Here is a 22,292-nt window from a genome sequence, read left to right on the forward strand (position 1 = left end):
TCACAGAAGACATAGCCACCCACCGGGAGGCGAGTGCAGAAGACCAAACCAAAGGTCCTCGCAGAATGGGGCGGAAGGGCGGGCCGTGAAGGAATCTGCGGCTAGCATCGTCTCTACCAGATACATCGTTACCGAAGGTAAGTAACTCATACATCTGATAGAGACTACTAGCCACAGATTCCTTAACGTAGAATAGATAACCTAGCCATACCCACGGGGAAGGAGGGTCTACGAGGTCCCTCTGTTATGTCCACAGCCTGGACATAACAGAGGGTCCCACAGGGGACGAGTCCAACGGACAGGGCGAGGAGCCCTGTCCCCCCAGGCAAGGGGAACCCCTACAATCAGAAGACCACCGACCCCAAAAGAGACGCGGGAAGAATAAAAGAAGAGGAAGCCCATTCACAATCCGCAGAGGAAACAATGGCCAGGCTAGAGGAGGCCGAAGCATCCCACTCCCATACAAGGCAACAGAACCTCCACCCAAGGCCAAGGCAAGGAAGAGAAGGACTGAGGAAGAAGATCAACCTCGAGACTCCAAGGAGATGAGGTAGAATGAAGACAAGCCCTTCCACCGGGAACACACCCCGTGAAGAGGGCAGCTGAGCCTACCACAGCCAGAAGTCAATAGACTGGACAGAACGGTGCCAACAGCAATAAAAGCAGACGGAAGCAGAAAAGAAGCCCAGGGTCACCCCGGAAAAACCGGGCAGACCGCAACCGAAAGAGGGAGGAACACAAAATCCATTGCAGCCCTCAGGGAGGAGAGGCAGAACCGAGTGCAGGGCCCAAAGAAAGAAGTGGACAATGCAAGAATGGCTGATCCACCAGAGTGCTCAGAAGGCACAATAGAGCAGAAAAACAATACGCCGGCTCCGGCAGCATAGCTAGAGACAGAGAACCCACAGGACAATGCACTCAAGGCAAGCCAGACGCCAGCCGAAGACAGACAGAAGGAAGGCGAAGAAGGGCCCAGACGTGCCTCAGGGAGGAGTCCGAACACAATAATAGAATTGCAACTGCAACATACTGTAACGCCATGGAGAGCAGAGGCCCGAAGATGACCAGAGCTCCCAAGCACAGAACAAGCTATATAACAGCACCCACTACACCACATAGGATATGTTAAGTCCCAAGACATGGGAACTCTCTTAGGGAGAAACTTCCGCAGCAGAGGACAACAGAAAAATCCACGGGAAAAAAACTCCTGCAGAAGTCTTGCCCAGCAGTCAAAGAGAAAAAACAGAAGACCTAATCTCAGGGCCAACCTGGATTAAGATAACCGAGAGGAAAAACACACAGTCAAGAAGGGCCGGCCAGCAGCCAACAGAACCATAGTCCCAATAAGAGGACTCGAATGCACAGGAAGCACACAGATCACACATCTGGAGCGACTCGCCCCAACGAAGGAACAACTCCCAAAAACCAGATCAACTCACAGGTCACTGAGGGGGAGAGGAAGGAGGAGGAGGAGGCTGAAGCCCCGCCAACAACATCTGGATGGCCGAATCTGCAGGGGCATGGAACACAAGAGTGCCATCGAAGGGAAGATCCACCAGCCGTTCCCGAACATTTTCCAGGAACACACTGTCCCAAAGCCAAGCATGGAGGCGAAGGGCAACTGAAGAAGCACCTCCAAGATGTCCAAAGCGGAGCGAAGAATAAACGCCGCCAGCTCTCGGCCATCTAACGCATGGTGCCACAAATCAACACCAGCACCCTACTGAGAAGCGGCAGACCCAAGGGACTCCGCCGAGTCCCACAAGCAAGAAGTGTCCCTAGCCAACACACACAGAGTGTTAAGGCCCGCAGAACAGATTGCGCCCCCAAGAGTCCAGCCAGCGGGCCTCGTGATGGTGGACACAACAGAGCCTACTGTGGAAGAAACTTCCTAGGCAGTTACTACAATTCACATTACATTAATCTATTATTGGCATGACATTGGGGATAACCCAGACTCAGTGCAAAAGATAAACAACTATTTAAAACATATAGAATTCTTTATTTAAATTTATCTAAAAATTGTGGCATGATAAAAGACGAAGAAAGACCAAAGAAATTACAAATAGGTGCATTATACATCGAGTACAACGTATTCACCGAAAGTTACGATTGGTGAGCACTTAATCCAGAAAAACATTGATTGAACATAAGCATATACATGTAATACATCAACATACATATAATAAATACAAAAACTTATAAAATAAAACTGATACAGCGTGGCTGGGTGATGAAAGATCTCAACGCGCGTTTCGGCACTGGAAGTGTCTTCATCAGGAGGGCCACAAATGTATATCAGAAGGTGAACGGTTTTTATGAGCAGAATTACTTCTGAAGCGAGAAGGTAAACAGGGGCGGTATATTATCGCGATATCCACAGCACCCGACCTGACAGATCTTGCTCTGATTGCGAGTTGATACTAAGAGCGGTACACGACTCGCTTAATCTCGATGTTCACAATCACCAAAATCTGAGGCGTCGATTACAACTATGTACATCTGATTGACAATCTATGGGAGTCCGCTTAATGCATGCAGTGCTGAGGACTTCAATCTAGTGGGCGAGTACTGTGCGCGATGAAGGACTGGAGTAACTGGCCTGGGTATTCGGCTTCGGCACTAATAATGGGGTGTGAGCAATCACTTAGGAACGCAGATTGTTCTCCTGATAACGTATAGATATGAACACACTACACTTCGAAGATAAGGGCAGTCATTACTTGTGGGGCTCGGAGAAAATGGACGCCATAACCGAGGCGGCAGGGAGGGAAAGGCAGTCTGAAAAAGGGGGCTTCTGGCAGAGGGGTAGAGGGAAAGACACCGGGTCCCGTGGTGCTGGAAGGTGATGGTGCAGAAGGTGTTGGAGCACCGGATCCCCCGTGGCGGGACGCCCCCAATTCCCCATCAGAGAAGAATGGAGCGAACCCTCAAAAGGAAGCAGCAGCTCCCTACCACCAGAGCCATGGTGGAGTACTTCCAAGAGTCCGCAACCTGTGGCTAATGGATGGCGCCGACTCGACCTCCGACGGGGCAGCCGTCTGCGCGGAGGGACGAGAGAGACCCGGGGAGCAACAAGGAATCCCCCGCCAGCCTCGACCCATGAGGGGGCGGGAGGGGCCTGCCGACCCCTGTGGCGCTGCCAAGGTCGACTCGACCTCCGACAAGGCAACTGCCTGCGCGGAGGGATAAGAGGGACGCGGGGAGGGACGAGGGGTCATCCGCCAGCATCAACCCATGATGCGACGAAGGGGGTCCGCTGACCCCTGTGGCGCCGCCAGGGCCAGCAGCCGCTGGTGCCGTAGCGGCGTCACCTCAGCCTCAGACAAGATCACCGCCTGTCCAGAGGGCTGAGTGGGGCTCGGGGATGCGACCAGAGCCCCGCTGACCTCCCACGACACCACAGGGACTCCTGTGGGAGTTTGCAGCGAAGCAGAGGCGCCGTGGTTCAAAGGAGGGACCCCTGAAGGGCCGCACCCCAATGGCACCACATCATCCAAGCCTGGAACCGAGCCAGTCACCGCCGGGGCCGGAACCGCAGGTGACGCAGCGGAGGGCCCCGCACAACGCAAGCGATCTGCCGACGTCCCAGGAGAGGGAGGAGAAGAAACCAGTGAGGCCTGCAAAGCCGCCGCATATGTCTCCATTTGGGCTCTCGATGCCCCCTCACCGGGAAACGTGGATAGGGGGCATCGAGAGCAGGGCCGCATCACCCGCGGAGAGCCCACGCCCCCAACAGGCCGGAAACCAGCCCATGGAGACAAACTGCGACACTTACCAACATGGGGAGCGACGCCCCTGCGGCATAGGAGAGGGATGAGGACAACAACGACGACGGCTGTTTCGAGAACCTTCCGCAGAAGCTGATCGAGATGACTAAGCCGATCTGGACAGGCGACTTGAGAGAAGTTTCATCCGGCGCTCCAGCCAGGACTTCTGCTTCAACCGTTGGCACGCCTTGCAATCAGTGGAGCCGTGATCTTCCCCCAAGCACCAAATGTAAATGAGGTGAGCGTCCGTCGCCGACATCAGGCATCCACAAGACGAGCACGTCATAAAGCCCGGAGGCATCCGCACACTGTTCCCACAAACACTAGCAATAGCGAAGGGAAAGGGCTAAACAGGCCAGGACCACGAACCGGATCCGCGTTGCACGCGGAAAAGGAAATAAACTGACGTAAGCGCACCGGGGTGGGACTTATGTAACCTCGCTGATGTCACGTATGCGGACGAAGTGGGCAGAGTCGCTGTAGCAAAAAAAATTCCGGATCCAAGTCTCACGCTTGAGGATAATTCTACGTTAAGGAATCTGCAGCTAGTAGTCTCTAAAAGATATCCACTGTCAACAGTAACCCAGGCACCCTCACACTCAGCAATATGAACTACTGAGTAATGCTTGTTACAGCAACAGCTAATTTACAGAACTCACAATTGAAAATGCGAAAAAAAATGTAGTCAGCAAGGCTGTACAGTTCACATGAGAAACACGCATTAGAGTGAAAAGACAAGTTTGGGGGGCAAGAGGACTCATGCTTTCAAATCAGGAGGCTTCCAAGTACTGTTGTGCTTTTGTACATGAATGCAGAACTACTGCATCTCCGCAAAACCCCCAAAGCACCCTTAAGATTAAACCATGTCTTACTTCAAAGACCATGCAAGGATGTGCACAAGCAGAGCTGCCATATACACCCACAACTAAAATCAGATGCACATTATCTTTTCTTTTTTATTATTATTGTCTTTATTAATTTTGTTGTAACAAAAAAAAAATGTAATCAAAACGCCCCAAAAAGTTGCATAAAATGATAACATCCACAGTGTACAATAGTGGCTATCAGATCATATTAATCATTAAAAGCCGTCAATCTGAAAATTGTGAATATAACAAAGCAACCTGTAGGATGACAGACAGCAAACCCGGTCACCAGCCTCTATACATATCTCCATCCCAGCAGTCTTAACAAGGCTTACAAGCAGTGGGAACACCCAGAGCGAGAATATGTGAACATTCCCAAGGGAGTATCAAAACAGATGTTCCTAACTAAATGTGTAGTGCCGAGCTAGTTCTCTTCACCATGGTGCTTCTGACTCGCTACCTGCTAGATAACTCTGGTATAGATTCCAGAAACCTTTGGGGCGGCTCTGAGGGGAAGCAGCTAGCTGTATAGTTCAGATTGCGTATTACAGAAGACCATGTCTTTAGACCATTCTGCTATAGTGGGTGCTGGTCCCCTGGCCCATCTCATTGCTATTCTGCGCTTCGCTACAAGTAGGCCCATGTCCACTAGGCGCCGCACATCCTTCCTTAGTTGTCTAGAATGCCATAGTAAGGCCATAAATGGTTCCGGGGGCAGGGGGAATACTATAATGTCAATAAGTTTTCAAAATATTAACCTCCAGTAGTTAGCTATGTCTAGGCATGCCTAGGCAAGATGCATGAACCCGCTGTATTGGTTCTGCATCTCTCACACTCAGCGGATTCACAAAGGCAGCCAAGTCGGAGTGTAATAGATTCTGTTGAAAAAATTTAGTTGGTGGCTACCATTCAAGAAAATGTGCTGCGTAGATTCACAACAATAACGCCAGGTGGCGTTGTTAGCAACCATGTCTGGGTCGTTTTGCCACTCCAGCTCGTCTTGGTGTATACGCTCTTACGCTCACCTTACATTATACCATAAATGATGGACACAATTTTGTTGGGGAACTTAGTGTGCAATATAAAAGATAATGGGGCAAACTCAGGTGGTTCCACCATATCTTCTCCGAGCAGTTCACGGAGGGCATGAGTAACCCTGTAGAAGTGATATCGCACCAACGGTGTCACAATATGACCTTCTGCTTCAATGTCAGCCGAGTTACGGGCCACACCGTCCAGAAATAAGTCACCAATTTTGGTAATCTGGAGTGTCCCCAGTGCTCTAACAACCTCCCTTTCCCCGCAGTACTCCAGCGGAGTCAGAGAGGAGTACAGTATGGCACTCGCCTGTCTCTTCAGTAGATTAGGCCAGGCATGCACTGTAGCATTAATTGAGTCCAATATGCCCGCTCTCCTTGAAGGGGCGTTGAACAGCAGGCTCGGGAGTGGGGCAGGCCCAGCCGCCACCCTTTCAATTTGCAGGTGAGGCAGGGTGTTGCTCTGTTGTATCCAAAGATAAGCATGCGAGCATTCCGCTACTCTATAGTAAAGCTCTAAGTCTGGTGCGCCCAAGACCCCCATGGAATAAGGGAGAGTAAGAACATTCCACTGTGCGCAGGGATGTTTACCAGCCCATACCAATTTCACCAATAGCGTATGAACGGTTTTAAAAAATGCGCGGGAGGGTCATAGGTACATTAAGGAACAAGAATAAAAATCTGGGTAACACCACCATTTTCATCAGGGAGATACGGCCCAGGTGCAACAAAGGCATGCAAATCCAGCGCTCCACCTCCCCTTCCAATCTAGCAACTGCCCTTCTGTAGTTCTCTGTGAAAACAATTTCTGAGTTCGTATGTACCTTAATTCCCAGGTCGGGTACCGGATCAGTAGTCCAGGAGAGAGGGAAGTCCATGCAACAGGCTCCACAGATGGCGTTAAAGGGAATATGGTGGATTAGGTCCGATTGATTTTACCACCGGAGAATTACATGTATTGCACTACCTCCATCAGTACTGGAGACAGGTTTGACTCAGGGTCTCTGATGTTCAGGAGTGTGTCATCCGGATAAGCGGAGACGATCAAGTTGTATTTCAGGAACCAGATCCCCCTGTACCTGTGGTATTCCCTGAGGGAACAGGTTAGCGGTTCGGCCACTAAAGAATATAAAAGTGGTGATAACGGGCACCCCTGTCGAGTGCCCCTGGAAATCTTTATCAGGGCAGTCACCAAGTCTCCCACCCTGATCGTGGCTGTGGGGGCATGATATAATACCGCCACTAACTGTAAAAAGAATTCCCCTTTGCCCATCCTCTGCAATGCAGCGGACATGAAGGTCCATTCTACGGAATCGAAAGCGGTCTCTGCATCCAGGAAGACCGCTGCGGCTTTAGTCTCTGGTTTTGTGTGCTGTATCGCCCCAAACACTGTAAGTAAGTTGTATATCAGATTACGTTTCGGGACGAACCCAGCTTATTCAGGCCCGACCAGTAGTGTTACCAGCAGGGCTAGGCGATTAGTGAGCACCTTAGCAAATAGTTTAGTACCGACGTTGAGTAACAAGAAAGGCCTGTACGAAGAGCATTCATTGGACGGTTTGTTCGGTTTCAGGAGGGTTGCTATCAATGCCTCCCGCAAGGAGGGGGGCATCTCCCCGGGCTCGCCCATCTCCCCGAACAGTGTGGTCAAGTGTGGCAGCAGGAGGTCTTAAAATTTCTTGTAGAAGGCAACGTAAGGCCGTCTTAACCCGGTGCGCTGCCAGAGCGCTTAGTCTTTAAAGCAATGAGAACCTCACACGCCTCCAGCGGCCTCATGAGGTACTCCCTGTTTTCATCAGCCAGCCACAGCAATTTGATGTGCTCTAGGTAATTCATTATTGCTACGTTATCAGAAGACCCTTTGGTGCAACACAATTCTGAGTAGTACTGACTAAATCTTTCGGCTATGCCAGCCCCGTCTCTCATTGTCTCACCTATCGCTGAGTGGAGTTCTGAAACTCCTGCCATCTCCCTTCTGCCTCGCTGCAATGCCGCCAGAGTCGCTCCTGGTCTCTCACTTCCCCGTATGCTTTGGCTACCGCATACTTTCCCCTATGTTTAATCTCATTGTCTGCTACTACGTGGTACTCCTCTAATATCTTACACCTCAGCATTTTGATATAGCAATCCCAGGTATAAAAACCTTGAAGGTTTCCCAGACTGTGGCAAACTGGCTCACCAAGCCTATATTATTTGCAAAGAAGGTCTCAATAGTTTCAGATAGTTCAGTTTTAAAAACACTGTCTAGCAATGAGTACGGCGGGAATCGCCACGTGAATGGGGCTGGCTTCTTTTGTGGGCATTCAATGTCCAGCTGTATTGGTGAGTGGTCAGAATATGAACGAGGGTATATCACACAGTCCCAAGCATGGTTGAGTTGTGATCTATTCTTGTGTGAAAGTTATGAGGTGCAGAATAGTGGGTGAAGCCCCCAACCTCCGGAAAGCGCACGAGCCATGTGTCTACCATGTCTAGTTGGGTAGTAGCATACTTAATAGTCTTGGCTGTAAAAGACGGGCACCTCGCTGGGCCACCTAAGCGATCTAATGTCAAGCCTAGGGTGCAATTGAAGTCTCCTCCCCAGTGCAGTGGAATAGAGGTGTCTCTTCGCAGTTGTTCCAGCAGGTCTCGAAAAAATTGTGGGTTGTCATAGTTTGGACCATAGATATTTGCAACAAGCAAGTCCATACCCTGTCCCCTACACCTAGAGATAACATACCTTCCCCTGATGTCTGACTCAATAGCTTCTATGGTGATGTCAGACTTGGGGTTAACCCATGTAAGTACCCCCCCTTGAGTGTGTGGAAAAGCCAGCTGCATGGAAATGACCGTGTAATCGTCAGCAAGTGAGAAGTTTACTATCCATAGGCAGGTGGGTCTCCTGGTAAAGAGCAACATCTATACCATGTGCGCTAAAATAAGCTAATACTTTTGGCACTTTTCTGAAGTCATTAAGACCCCTCACATTCCATGTGAGGAAGCTCACTTTACTACCCTGGCCTTGCACTATGACAGTTTATGATCGTTATGCCTGGGCTAGTGCGGTCTATTTTGCTATACCATATACATGATAGAAGAAACGGCCTCCCAGGGGTGCATATACAAGCATTAAGTACACTGTGATCAATACATAAAACCAATGAACCCCCACCCACGCCATGTCATCCCAAATTTGTCACGGTCGAAGCACCCTACCCCTCCCCAACTCAAGAGATTTCTGGCGTACCACCAGTTAGTGGTTAACACACAGAGGGCGGATGTTGCCATTTGGCCGACCAGTACCCCACTTCGGTGAGAATCTGGTCTTGCTATCTGAGCATATTGTACACATTCAGCGTATATCAATATAGAATAAAACAAAAGCTTAGACCGAGTGCCTCTCTCCCCCACTCAGCCAACTGGAATATTCCACATTTGTATAGCGCGCAATCACCCGTTAGGGTCTCTAGGCGCTGGGGGCCGTCGGGAAGATTAAGCAAGCTATTGCCCAGAGTCGCATGGTGCTGGGCTAACCTGCCGCCGAAGCCGGGGATCGAACCCTGATCCCCAGATTCCAGCGTCAGTCGCCCTGGCCGCGGCGCCACACCTCAACCAACAGCCAGCCCTATAGGCTGTAGCTGGACTATAATGTCACCCAGTTGGACCTTGAAACAAGGTAAATAGGACCATATTAATCATAGGCATGAATTAATGTACGAATAGTTATGTCCCCCTGCACTTCCCAGGGGCAAGGGCTGGTTATCTTCTTTAGTATACATCCCAAAGCGTTCACCATTGGTGCCTGCTCGTCACAAACCGTAGAGGGTTATCGCCAGTTCGACTTACTAGTCTTGTTCCTCCAGGTCGCCCCCAACAACTTCAGCCAATTTCTCTGCTTCTACCAATTGATTTGATGTAGTCCTTGAGGACTTTCTGCAAGGATTTGGGATCTAGGAATATCTTAGGCTTTCCGTTTATGATGACACTCAGCCTGGCAGGGTAAAGCATTGTGTAGTTCAAGTTGTGGTCTCTCAGTATCTTCTTCAAGGGGGCACACTGCCATCTGGCCTCCTGTAATTTCATGGTGAAGACGGGATATAGTGAGATCTATGCACCCTCATATTGTAGATCTTTTATTTCCCTGGCCTGCCATAACGCCGAATCCCTGTCTCTGTAGTGTAGGAGTTTGGCAATGATGGGGTTAGGCGGCGCATCCAGGTGAGGCCAAGGACCAAGGGAGAGATGTGCTCACTCAACTACAAACATAAAGGAGCAGGTATTGCCGCCCAATAGTGTGACTAGCATCTTCTCGATAAATACCTCCATTTTGCCTGTGGGTGTTGATTCTGGAAGGCCAGTAATTCTAATATTACTTCTCCTTGACCTAGCTTCAAGATCTTCAGTCTTGCCCTGTATTATAGAGAGGATCTTGCCAAATTGCTTTTGTATCGAGTCCACCTCCGTTTGAGCCTCCTCCATTTGAGTTACTTGCCTCTCAGCCATATCCAGACGTTCTGCATGTTTATCAATCCTCTCGGACATGCGGTCCATACGCTAGGCTAATGAATCAATCTTCCAGTCTATGGTGGACGGGCGCTTTTGCATGGCTGCCAATATTTGGCGTAGTTCTCCAGTTGGCTCCTCGTCCATTTCACTCCGCTCATCGGGTAAATGAGTTTCGCTCATCTCTTTATTCCTTGATTTTCGCTGCACGAACTGCAGCTTGGGCTGTGTTGATGGGGAGGTGAGCCATACCCCACTGTATCGCGTCACGGATTTCGCCTCCAACAGGGCCTGGTACTCTAAAGGTCAAGGTTGTCGGTCAGCTTCGTAAGCTTAGCGTCCAATGCAATCGGCCAAGACAGTAGGTAGTTAACCGGCAGCTGTCTGTTAGCGCCAAATCCGCATGTAATGTCAGCAAATAGTCTTCCCACTCTATGCCTGAACAACCTTGGCTGATGCCTGGTGGAGCTGTCCTATGCAGCTATTGAGGAGTCTGGCCCCTTGGCCGTCACCTACCCAGCCTGACATCTGACATTGTTTTACTGGTCTCCCCGTTCGGTCCCTTTCCGTCCCTCTGTGATTGTTTGGATTTTAACCAATGTATCTATGTATCCTGTAACTCACTGATTTAACTGATGTAGACACCTACAGCGGAGCCTGAGCAACCTTGGCCGATGCCCGTTGGAGCTGTCCTATGCAGCTATAGAGGAGTCTGGCCCCTTGGCCGTCACCTACCCAGCCGGTCATCTGGCATTGTCTTCCTCCTCTCCCCGTTTGTGTCTCCTTCCCGTCCCCCCACCTCCTCCCTCTGTTTCTTTGATTCACACTGTTGTAACTTTGTAACCGGTAACTCGCTGATCCAACTGATATAACTATGTAACCTGTAACTCGCTGATCTTCATGTAAAGCGCTCTGATACCTCCGGGTCTAGCCAGCACTATATAAAACTTTGCAAATACATAAATAAAATACCCAGGTCGCACTTCTGTGATGTAGAGCGCATCTGTCTCATTCAAATTGGTTGTCCTGCTTCACTGTCGATATTCGCTCAGGACCGCAGCAACCCGCTATTCATTCCTGGGTAGCAGGCTCCGCTAGGGTAAGCCGCAGTAGCATGTGACCTCCATGAGGAGGGGATACACTACATTTCGCGCACTCCGGCGCCTACGAACGAGGCCACAAATGCATGCCCGAGCCGGCTGTTTCAGGCTGTGGGTGTGGCCCTGTCCATCAGGATCAAAGCGATCTCACTGCGCCGTCCTCACCACACCTCGAAGCCAACGCCTCGCGGGGGACAAGCTGTAACAGTGCCTACAGTCACCACAGGATACCGGCTGCGACTACCTCTGCTTGGGATGTAAGCTCCGATCGGTGGGGCTTAGTAGGAACATCGGCTCCACAGCTCCTTACTCTCCGCCCGCACCTACAAGGCTCTGCAATCCTCACCAGGCTGCTGGGTCTCCCTGCACCACAGCTACCCCCTGCTATTCTACCAGGGCACCGATCGGTAGCGCTGATTCAGGGCTATAAGGTGTGTGTCTCAGTATGCAGTTATAACCGCTGCAATGTCAGGATTTGTGCTGGACTAAAGTGATGGCTTGTGGAGCCCAATCAAGCCGCGGCCATCTTGAGCTCTGGCAAGCTCTGCCCCCAAATCAGATGCACAGTTCATAGACAAATTCAAACAAGAGAGAAAATAGGTGTGTGTAAGAAAGACAAACTGAGGACCAGATTTACATTGCACTTACGTAGTCCTTGGATCACGCAAACCAAGTAGTTAAGTGTCATTTACAAAGCCACGCAAATTGATTTTTGCATGGCCTTTCATCACTTTTCACTCTGAAAGTAGCACAATACAGCACCTTGCGTTACCCTGATTAGGGGTGGAGAAACATGGGTGGAGCACGGGTGTTTCCATGCATCCACCCATGTGTTTTGACTAAAAACACAGATTTACTTCAGTCAGTAAACCTGTATTTGCGCCAAAATGGAGCACCTACCTGACATCGGTGTACTGTGGAGAAATAGCTGTATTCCTCGTTGATACTTCCTCTATGCATGTGGGCAGCTTGATGCTGCTGGAAAAAGAACAATTAATGGACGGAATGCTGAACAATGTCAAACATACACCCCCAGTACAGAGATCTGGGCCTCACTCCACTGTTTTTCCACTCACCACGCCACTACAATTTGGATCAAGCCATATGCATATCAGTCTGGACCCTGCTCAAGTTCAGTCTGGACTGTTCACATGGGGAGCAGGGTCAAGACTGATCTTCATGTGGCTGGGTCAACACTGGAATAGCATGGTGAGCAAAAAATCCCAATAAATTTAGGTCTAGATCTCTATACTGGGGGTGAATGTTTGACATTGTTCAGCATTCCGTCCACAAATTTTTCTTTTTGCATTTGTCACCCTAAGTGGGACAGGTATGCCCGGACTTGGGTCCCGTGCTCGCCAAACCACTAGAGTCAAACTAGCCTGATGAGGGGCGATACCCCGAAACCGATCCTAGGATCCTTGTTTCTGATCTGGGGAGGACCTGGCCTGGCAGTTCGGGTGGGATGGTTCCCATGGGGAGCAGGGTCAAGATTGATTTTCATATGGCTGGGTCCGAACTGAAATAGCATGGCAAGCAAAAAAACTATGAATTTAGGCCCAGATTTCTGTAGTGGGGTGAATGTTGGACATTGTTCAGCATTCTGTCCATCAATCGTTCTTCTTGATTTCTGCTGCAGCACACATACAAAGAGTAATACACTTCTAAGGATTGCTTTTGTGCTGAAAAGTGTTTGTTCCTGGAGAAAAACTTTCTTGACCAGAATGCATTCATCCTTGAAGCATGTCGCAAGGGTGCCCCCATTGGCACTAGACTGCCACAAGTGCGGCAGCACAAGGACGAGCAGGAGAGCGTCATATCTTACTAAATATTGCACATTTCTGCTCTCTCCATTGCATGCCACGCAGTGCAGCAAATTCTCTTGTTGCACTGCATGAATGTGAAATAAATCGGGGCCTGTGTGAGAGCTTGTGTGGGGGTTTATAGGTCTCTCTGTGTTTGCTTCTAACTCCATGTGTGTGGAGGAGCAGAAGTTTGGTATGTGGATGTTCTTTAAGCAAAGCTATTAACACGTTTGTGTGTGTTACGGAATGATAGCGCAACAAATGTTCAAATGTTTGCTAGTTCCTGGTAGAGATTTGCCAATCTAATTGTATTTATAGGAGATAAAAGGAAATTTTACATGCCAACATCCAAGCAAAATGTAAATTATTATTTAGATTTTGTGTGGGCTATATATTGGTCTCTGTGGCTTTAAAAATGTGTTAAGAAATCACTTCCAGTTGAGCTAACTGGATTTGTACGGAGCAAAACAAGACGCATAACACTGCACAGACCCCTCCTGCAACCGCACTGAAATCAGGATCGTGATGCGGCCTCTGGTGCAGCGCAGAAAATGGGATCACGATATGGAGCCAGACATTCAGAGGAACATCTGAAGCCCAGCACTGGCTGAGAAACGAGCCATGCGAGTAAGTAATATTACATGAAGATGTGTAACCTGGGCATGGATATATTGGGATATTTGTGGAAAAACATTTGGAGCTCGCGAGGCAATAGACTGCTAGCAGTTAAAAGTCTGTCTCCAACTATCACAATCCCCAACCACTCAGCCCTTGAGGAAGAGGAGATTGCTGAAAAGGGACTTTCTTGGTAGCACTGACACATGAGGAAAGCTTACTGTGTTTTCTACTGCCTGTTCCGATATCCAAGGCCGACGAGAGGTCTTCGGAGCTGATGTCCCCAAAGCTGAGCTCAGGGGCAGAGTCGTCCTCTCCCGAGGAACTCACTGTGGGTTTCTTACTCTGGACTGTCTTGATTCGACCTGCAGGAATACAGAGAAGTGGATTTTTCCTGGTACTACTTATAATTAAATCATGATCTCAGTGGTGATCAAACTAGCTCACTGTGAATTATATATTCTACATCATGCCATAAGTTACAGTATCTATGATTTATATAGGACTAGAAATGAGACGTAATAAATCTCATCTCCTCAAGGTAAACGTAATTTGTTGATCCCCAACTATAAAACTAGTGCTGCAAGCAATATTTCATCTACAACAAGGACTGTATTGGTTTTCATAACGAATACGATGCAAAGTACTGATTTGATCAGAAGCACAGTTGTTATTACTAAATGTGATATCCTTCACTACTTCCTCTTCACGAAAGGTACTAATCCTTTGTAAAGAGCTTGCGATGAAGTCTTGGTGGATAGACCGGGTGGCCTACTGCTTCCCCCTTAGGGCACCCCCCATTCTGCACCTAAAGTAAGGACCAATGTCAACAAAGAGCTGCAATCTAGGAAGGTCTCTCATCAAGAATTAAAGCCAAAAATTAAAGCATGCATACCGGTTGTATGCCAATACCCTAGAGTAGCCACAGTTTCAGTTTAACTCACTTTAGCATAGGTTCATTAAGAGTAATTGTGGCATTTTTATACCATCCCTTACGACACCTATTGCCTTACACCCATAATGAGATGGGATATCTATGCCACGTTGAATTAAACAATCACTTTATTTAGTATTAAATCTTTTTATTGACAGGATAAAAGTGTTGAACAGGTCACAACGTCTACAACCCAGCGGGCCGGCAAAGTTCATTCCAATTGCACCAGGAGGATGAGGCAGCATTAAGACTTTCAACTATTACACACAGCATGTCGCCTACAACCCAACAGGGCCGTCCGCTTCTTAAAAAGAAAGGTAACTGGTAGACAGGGTTGAGTGCAATTGCCCACAGGCTTGTGAATCAAGAGGTCCCAGGTGCCTTTTGAAGACCCTGAAGCAGTAGACCCAACGTGAAATGTCAAGTACGATATAAGGTGTATCCAAATATAGTAAACCAGTACAAGATCAAAACAGGTCCCTCACCCTCCCCCCAACCCGCCCCCTCAGTGAGTCATTCAATCCAGGAAGGAAAGAAAAGAAGAAAAAAGGGAGAAAAGCAAAAAAAAATAATAAAAAATAAAAATAAAAGGAGATGGCCATATAGTCCAGGAATCCCATGTGTCCCTGCTGAGGCACTAGATCTGCAAATGGAAGGGGGAGAGGGAATCGATGTCAAATGTACTTAAGAAGAAGCACGGGCGCCATCAGGATCCAGTTTAAGGATGCGGAGGTATTGCGGGCAGGTCACCTCCCGAAATTCTGTGGAAAGAATGGCCATAAAGGGGGCCCATGTTTTGCGAAATCTACGGCCTTCCCAGCAGCTGTCATGGAGAGCTTCTCCATCGCTAAGAGGTTCCACAATTGATGTACCCAGTGACTGTGTTCCGGAGCAATGTCTGACTTCCACCGTGCTATTATTACTCTGTGCACAGCGTTCAGCGCAAGTGCCATTTGCCTCCCCTTAAACGAGCGCAGGGGAAAGGATAGGGCAATAGGAAGGGCCAGGAGGGAGTACGCAAGGAGCCGGGGTATAAAGGTGGTGAACGCCCTATCAATGTCATCAAGTATCTGATCCCAGTAGCGAGTTAGTTTGGGGCACTGCCAGAGTAAGTGTAAGAGAGTCCCTGGATTACCGCAGCCCCTCCAGCAGAGGGTCTCACACTGAGGCTGCCATCGGGAGATCCTATCAGGAGTATAGTGGCCGTTTCTGTGAGGCTCGAGGAGTAGGTAGTGTGGTGTGCACGGTAAAAGGCATCTCCCATTCCTTGTTCGATAGCGTACGGCCTAATTCCATCTCCCATCGCTTCTGACCAGCGCTGCATGCCTTAGGGAGAACCACCGTAAGGAAGGCATATATTTCGGATATTAGATGTTTATCGTCTTTTTTGCTAAGGGCCCATTTCTCAAACGGTAGAATTGAGCGAAATGCCAGGGGTTGTGTCTCAGGCCCAGATATCCAGTGCGCCATTTGCGAGTGTAAGTAGCAATCTGACGCAGGCAGATTATAGTCTGCTCGAAGTTCCTTGAACGGGATCAGACCCCTGAGATCATAGAGATGACCTAGATGTTTACAGCCCTCCGCAATCCAGCGGGCCGCTGCTCCGTTATTCACCCCTGGCGGAAACCTGTTGATTGCTTTAACGTGGTACGGAACAACCGCACCCGTGCGGAAATGACAAGAGTCAGTCATGGTAATAGAGTTCTAAGGGGAGGCGACAGTTCGAGTCCAAGAAGCGGGCAAAGATTGCGGCGATCCGTGAATGCCATGCGGTAGCAAGCGGGGAGGATCAGGCAGGGGAGGTGTTGGCGGGACTGCCAGCCAGAGAAGCCAGGACATTTTCTCGCTCTTTTGCGCGGGCAGCGGCGTCGGGCCAGGGGGCGAGTTGCACGGCTTTCCCACTATGTGCCAGCGGTCCGGTTGTGTGCTGCGGGGCGCGGGCGCACCCTGCAGGCCCGGTGATGTCGGAGGCGGGAGGCAAAGTAGGTCAGAAGCCTTGCGTAATGAGCGGATTTGATGTAGTTTTCCGTCATATTTGAAGATGATGCGGAAAGAGTGCCTCCACGTCTAGGGGATTTCTTTCTCCCTTAGGCATTGGGTGATGGGCCGGAATTCCCGTCGCTTGAGCAGCGTGACCGCGGAGAGATCTTGATAGTGCGTTGGTGTGAGGCCGCGAAATTGCAAGGGGTGCGAGTCCCTGGCCTTACGCAGGATACGTTCCTTAAGTTGAAAGTTGTGAACACACACCAGGATGTCCAGTGGAGGCGCATTGCTCTGGCGGGGCAGACCTACTCGATGGACTCGATCAATCTATATCTCCGTAGAATGGTCCGGGCCCAGAATATGTCTGAACAGGACCTGCACAAAGCCCTCTATGTCGTCCTCCTCTGCTCCCTGTTTCACCCAGCGGAAACGCACATTGTTGCGACGGGAGTGGTTCTCGAGGTCCCCCGCCTCTCCCTGGAGCTCGATGTGTTGTTCTTTGAGTAGGAGAACCTCCTGCTGCAGCATCTCAAGTTCTTCATCCTGTCCAGTCTCATGTTCCTCTAGTGTTGCGACTCGGTCTCCAATATCACAGCAAACCTCACGTAGATCTACCGCCAGTTGGTCTTTGAGCTCTTGAAGGTCCTCTTTAAGGGCGGAGAAAAGCGAGGTCATGAAGGCCTGAGTGGCCAGAGCATTCGTTCCACCCGCCGCCCCCAACTCTAGGCGTGGGCTCGTCACCTTGGGTTGGAGCATGTCCTTAACTGAGCGGTCCTTCCTAGGCCGCCTGACGCCATTGGCGGGGAGGGGGGGTCCAGTTTTCAGTGGAGACCTCGCTGGGGACTGTCGCCGAGAAGCAATGCCTGGGGGTGATGGAAGCGAGGAGGGTGTGCCAGGGGTGTAGTAGGCCTGACTCCTGTGGCAAGAAAAGAATGCAGTTGTGGTGGTGTGCTGAATGCACATGCAGTGTACTGTCTATCATGTCCTGTTTGTATCTGCTTCAGCGGTCAGTGCAGTGAGAGCTCCAGGACATTTGTGTACAGGTATGTATGAGTAGTTTTGAATCTCTGTGGTAAGTTGTGCATCACGGGTGCTCTTGGAGGCTTGGTTATCCAGTGGGAGCAAGGCAGGCAGTATTTCAGGCCTTCAATACTTAGCTGAGATGGTTACCACTATGCTATGAAGTACCTTGATAGGAAACTATTGCAGGCATTTACACCAGTATCTTGAGGCATCTTATTGTTCCTGCACTGTGTAGGATGCTGGCTCTTTAAAGAATTGACCAACAAGTGGTAGACTTTGTAAAGAGTCCAGACAAACCCCAACGGAATTACAGCAGCACAAATTACACTCTAAATGCTCTCTTTTGTGGTAGTGTGAGTGAGCAGTTAGTCACATCAGATGGTAGTGATAAGCATTTACTGCATAAGCAAGGGCAGTAAATTAGAGAAACCCAAAGAAAACCAATACCAGTTTTTAAAAAGAACACATTTTTATATAAATGTAGATACCAAGATCGGAATAGGGTAAGTACTTTTTGAGATATTTATTTTTACAGTTTTCAGAAATGGACAGTGCATTTTCTGGATCATTAATGTTATCCTATGGTGGAAAAACATGTATTGCATTCGGGCACTTGTGAGTGACTTACGGGACTGTTCCTCTGGACTTGAGACGAGCATGAGGGAAGGTCCATGGCCACACCAACAGGTCACCTCAGGAGACTCTGGGGCGTCCGGATGAAGAGGTGCATCACAGCGTTGGGGGTATCATTCACTTTTTTGAGGGAAAGGTCCGGTCAGAAAGAGGCTGGGGGAACAGTCCGGGGGAACCCATAGGGGGAGCTAGACCCTTGAGATCCTCTGCCACATAGGGACACCCTTGGTTCACTTCTCCCCGGGCTGTGGAGCTCGGGTGCAGTGGTGTCAGATTCCGGTGCAGGAGTCTCGCAGTTCGAGGGGGCCTGCAGAAAGAGGCTGCAGGCAGCTACTGGAAGTCCAGTCTGGGCAAACCCAAGTGTAGATCTGGAGACACCCTTGGCACCATCACCTCCCTTGGCCTCGGGCTCTGGGGCGCAGGTGCATAGGTGCTTTGAGATGTCAGGGCGGCAGTCACAAACTCATTCTAGGTCTTGGTTTCTGCTGCAGAGGGCCAAACAGGTCAGCTGGGCCAACTTCAACGTGGGTCTCACTGTCCTTGAAGTCCTTCGATATGCAGGTTGGTCTTCCTCCTCATTGGTGTCTGGTCTGGGCACAACAAGCCTTGGCTGCTGCAAGGGGTCCAGTACCCCAGGGATTGGTACTGTGCAGCTCCGGTCGGTCCTGGCATCCCCATACATGGAGGGAGTACGAATCTGACCTGTAGGAACGCTGCTACCTCTTCCTGGGCTGTTGCTGATTCAGAAGTCCCCTTAGGTGGCAGGTAGGTGTACCGGGTCATGCTCCTCAGTTCTGGGGCCAGCAATCTTCTTCCACGCCACCTTTTGTGTCCAAAGAAATCTGAAGTCCTGGTATCTGGTTTTCCCCTTAGGTTTCGATTTTTAGCGGCATGAAGGGGTTTGAGGGTAGTAGGTAATGGACCCCAGCACTATGGTCCCTATATGACCACTTCCTGTGGGACGAGGGCATAACACTGTCCCAGAGTTCCTAAGTGTGCCAGCACAATGAAAGCCACTTCTGAAAAGTCGTCCCCACATCAGGTTAGGCCACCTTAGGGGTGGTGGTAGCCTGGGGGTGGGCATGCCTACCTGACTAGCTAATTTTCCCACCTGTCTAGATGCAAAAGGACTCTGGACAAAGGGGGTCGGCTTCGTCTCCTGTGAGGGGAGCCAGATTTGCATTTCAAAGGCAGCTATTTATTTGAAGCTTGCCGGCCTAGGAAGGCTACTCAGCACGTCATCCTTGGCAGGAGGTGTGACACCCTAGTCCCAAAAATGATGTTCCTGACCTCTTGAAAGCAAAAGGCTATCACCCAGGAGGTCAGAAACTTGTCTCGGGTGACAGCAGGCAGGCAAAAACTGGTCAGAAAACACACCACAGGCTGGAAGGTTTTTAGGGGGCACCTCTAAGGTGCCCTCTGGGTGCATGTACTAATAAATCCAAATGAAATGCGAGGTTCTCTTGGAAAAAGAATAAAATAACATTCACACTGACATCTAATCCTCTTATTATGTCTCCCACACAACAAAGTGCCTCAATCATACACAATCACTCAAAAGGCCCCAGACCCTACTGGTCAATTATAATACATGGAATTTGTTTTGTTATATGTGGTTTGACTGCGACCCGTTTGAGGACCGGAGCTGCTGCTGAGCCAGGTCCCACTATCAGTGGAGGCACTGTGGAAACCCTATCTATATGAATAATACAGGTTCACGGACTTCCAGCAGTATTGCAGCACGGTATATGCACAAGTATTTTCTGGATTCCCACACAGGATCAAGGCTGTAGGGAATACCTGGTTGCACCTCCATTATTTAAACAATTCACGAGGAGTACTGCGCCTATGTATTAGCTCTAAAGAAGATTGTGTAAAACTGGTGTTTGGAGCTCATAGGAGCCCCGCCCATGTCAAGTGGAAGATACAAGTTCCCGTGCCATACTTGGAATTGCCAAGGAATTCGCTGGTTCTTTTCACAAGAGAGACTGTTATATAATTTTAGTCTTGAGAAAGGTGGTTTACATCTGAACAATATCACCGAAACGCGTCGACGCCTGTGATTTTTAATCGGTTGTATCCCAGGAACTTGTTACTGTCCAATAGAATATGAAGGGCTGTGGACCGTCTAACATATAACAAAACTAATTCCATAGGAAACAACCTATAATAGATGCAATTAATTGCTTGCACTTGGTTTTTTTGTCTCATTGTTATATGAATGTAGCATTGTGTTTTTAAAGTATACATTTTTGATGTATTGTAATTTTTAAACGAATATCTTGAGAATTTGAGATAGATACTTTTGGAACAAATAAATAATCTTTTTCAATGCATTTCTTTGTAATACTACATGTATTATAATTGACCAGTAGGGTCTGGGATCTTTTGATCGATTGTGTATGATTGAGGCACGGTGTCGTGTGGGAGACATAATAAGAGGATTAGATGTCAGTGTGAATATTATTTTATTCGTTTTCCAAGAGAACCTCGCATTTCATTTACCTGTGGTACATGGGCTGTGGGGTCGCTCCTTTCTATTCAAAACTAATAAATCCAACACTGGAATAAGGGTGGGTTTATTAATACAAGATGTTTGATACCAAACACCATATGTTTCAGTGAAGCCATTATGCAGATGCGGAACTCTTTTTGACAAGTACAATTAGCTTCCCTGGTTACTTGCAATGTCTAGGATTGAACTAGACATTCCAGGGGCATATCTGCTCATGCAGATATATCCTCACATACAATATAATGTATCTTACTTCAGGGCTCAAAGGCCTGCTGTAGGAGTGACTTCCATATATTAGATGCAGTGACTTTGGCATGGCACACAGGGGTGTGTTTCATGTTGTTTTTACTGCTGGTTTGCACATTGTCACGCAGCCGGCACTGGCAATCTGTTTGGAATTTGTATGTGGATCCCTTAGGGTGGCATAAGCTATGCTGCAGCTCTTAAGGACCCTCTTTAGTACCCCTGTGCTAGGTACATGGAGCACTATTTACTAGGGACTTACAGAGGAGCTAAAATCCTTAGCCAGTTGTAGCATAATTTGACTTTACCTTGTTTTAGGGAAGAAGCACTGGCACCGACGGCTGGTTAGCCTGCCTCGGTGTCAGAGTCCAAAATCAACATCTGGTAGCTAAAAAGGGGGCAGAAGGGGGGTGACTGCAACAAAAGCCCAATTCTCTATACACCTCTTAACACTTTTTCTTTTTCTTTAAATATAATACATCAGATCACATCAATTGTAGTATACAGGTTTCATATTAAGTTGCATTGTTCTCACCAATTGAGCACTGCACATCGCCCACATTCTGAGTCGGGGTGCTCTTTTTGTACAAGGAATTCTAGGAATCACCTGGAGTCAAGGAGGTCTGGTACATTGTGACTGTTTAGTGATGATTTGTTAGTGCATTGCATTGTTCAGACATGGCTCTGTAGCCCAAAGACCAGTTTGATTCTTGTTGGCACAGTACTATAAAGATTAAAACCATATGAAAGTATATGATGTAGTAAGTGATCCCTAGCGCTGTTGCCATTCACAACACATTGAGTGTGCGCTGCTGGTACTCACGGCTTCTCTCCTTCTTGGTGGGTGGGTGCCGCAGGCTGCCTTGAGCGTGAAGTTTCTGTATTTCATCTTTGATGTTGGATATTGTGATCCTGCAGAGTTAATAAAATGTGTTATAGTCTGTTTGTTGTCTGTTTCACAATCTCTTGATAGCTGCACCACAGGATTTCTGCATGATGCAGCTCCTAAGAGGCACTACCTGTGGGTTGTGTATGCAAAGGAGGGTCTTGGTAAAAGGGACAATCAACAGACTGTATATTTTTCTTAGCATTCATACATAGTGCACCATGATATAAACATTTCTCAGCGGCTGTCAGCATGACTTGTGTGCGTGCCAGATGGAGTGAGCGTGTGTGAGCACCCATGCTCACAGAAAGAATGTTTTAGGAATTTCGTGAAATTAATAATTGTTGATTTTAAATGTTAAGTCTGACTGAAAACAGCTGGAGTGGGGGAAATCTAAGAA

General features: G+C 48.7%; 1 protein-coding gene across 7 annotated transcripts in view; it reads right to left on the reverse strand.

The window, feature by feature from the left end:
- The window catches only part of LOC144802186 (uncharacterized), a 259,636-nt gene that overhangs the window by 45,863 nt on the left and 191,481 nt on the right, over positions 1 to 22,292 (reverse strand). For all 7 annotated transcript variants that reach the window (XM_078671796.1, XM_078671793.1, XM_078671794.1 and 4 more), the window contains exons 10-11: positions 21,830 to 21,918; positions 13,897 to 14,040 (exon numbers count right to left, since the gene is read on the reverse strand). In XM_078671796.1, the coding sequence (XP_078527922.1) occupies positions 13,897 to 14,040; positions 21,830 to 21,918 (233 nt within the window). The remainder of the gene's footprint in view (positions 1 to 13,896; positions 14,041 to 21,829; positions 21,919 to 22,292) is intronic.

Source organism: Lissotriton helveticus, chromosome 1_2 (genome assembly GCF_964261635.1).
Source record: "Lissotriton helveticus chromosome 1_2, aLisHel1.1, whole genome shotgun sequence".
NCBI lineage: Eukaryota > Metazoa > Chordata > Amphibia > Caudata > Salamandridae > Lissotriton > Lissotriton helveticus.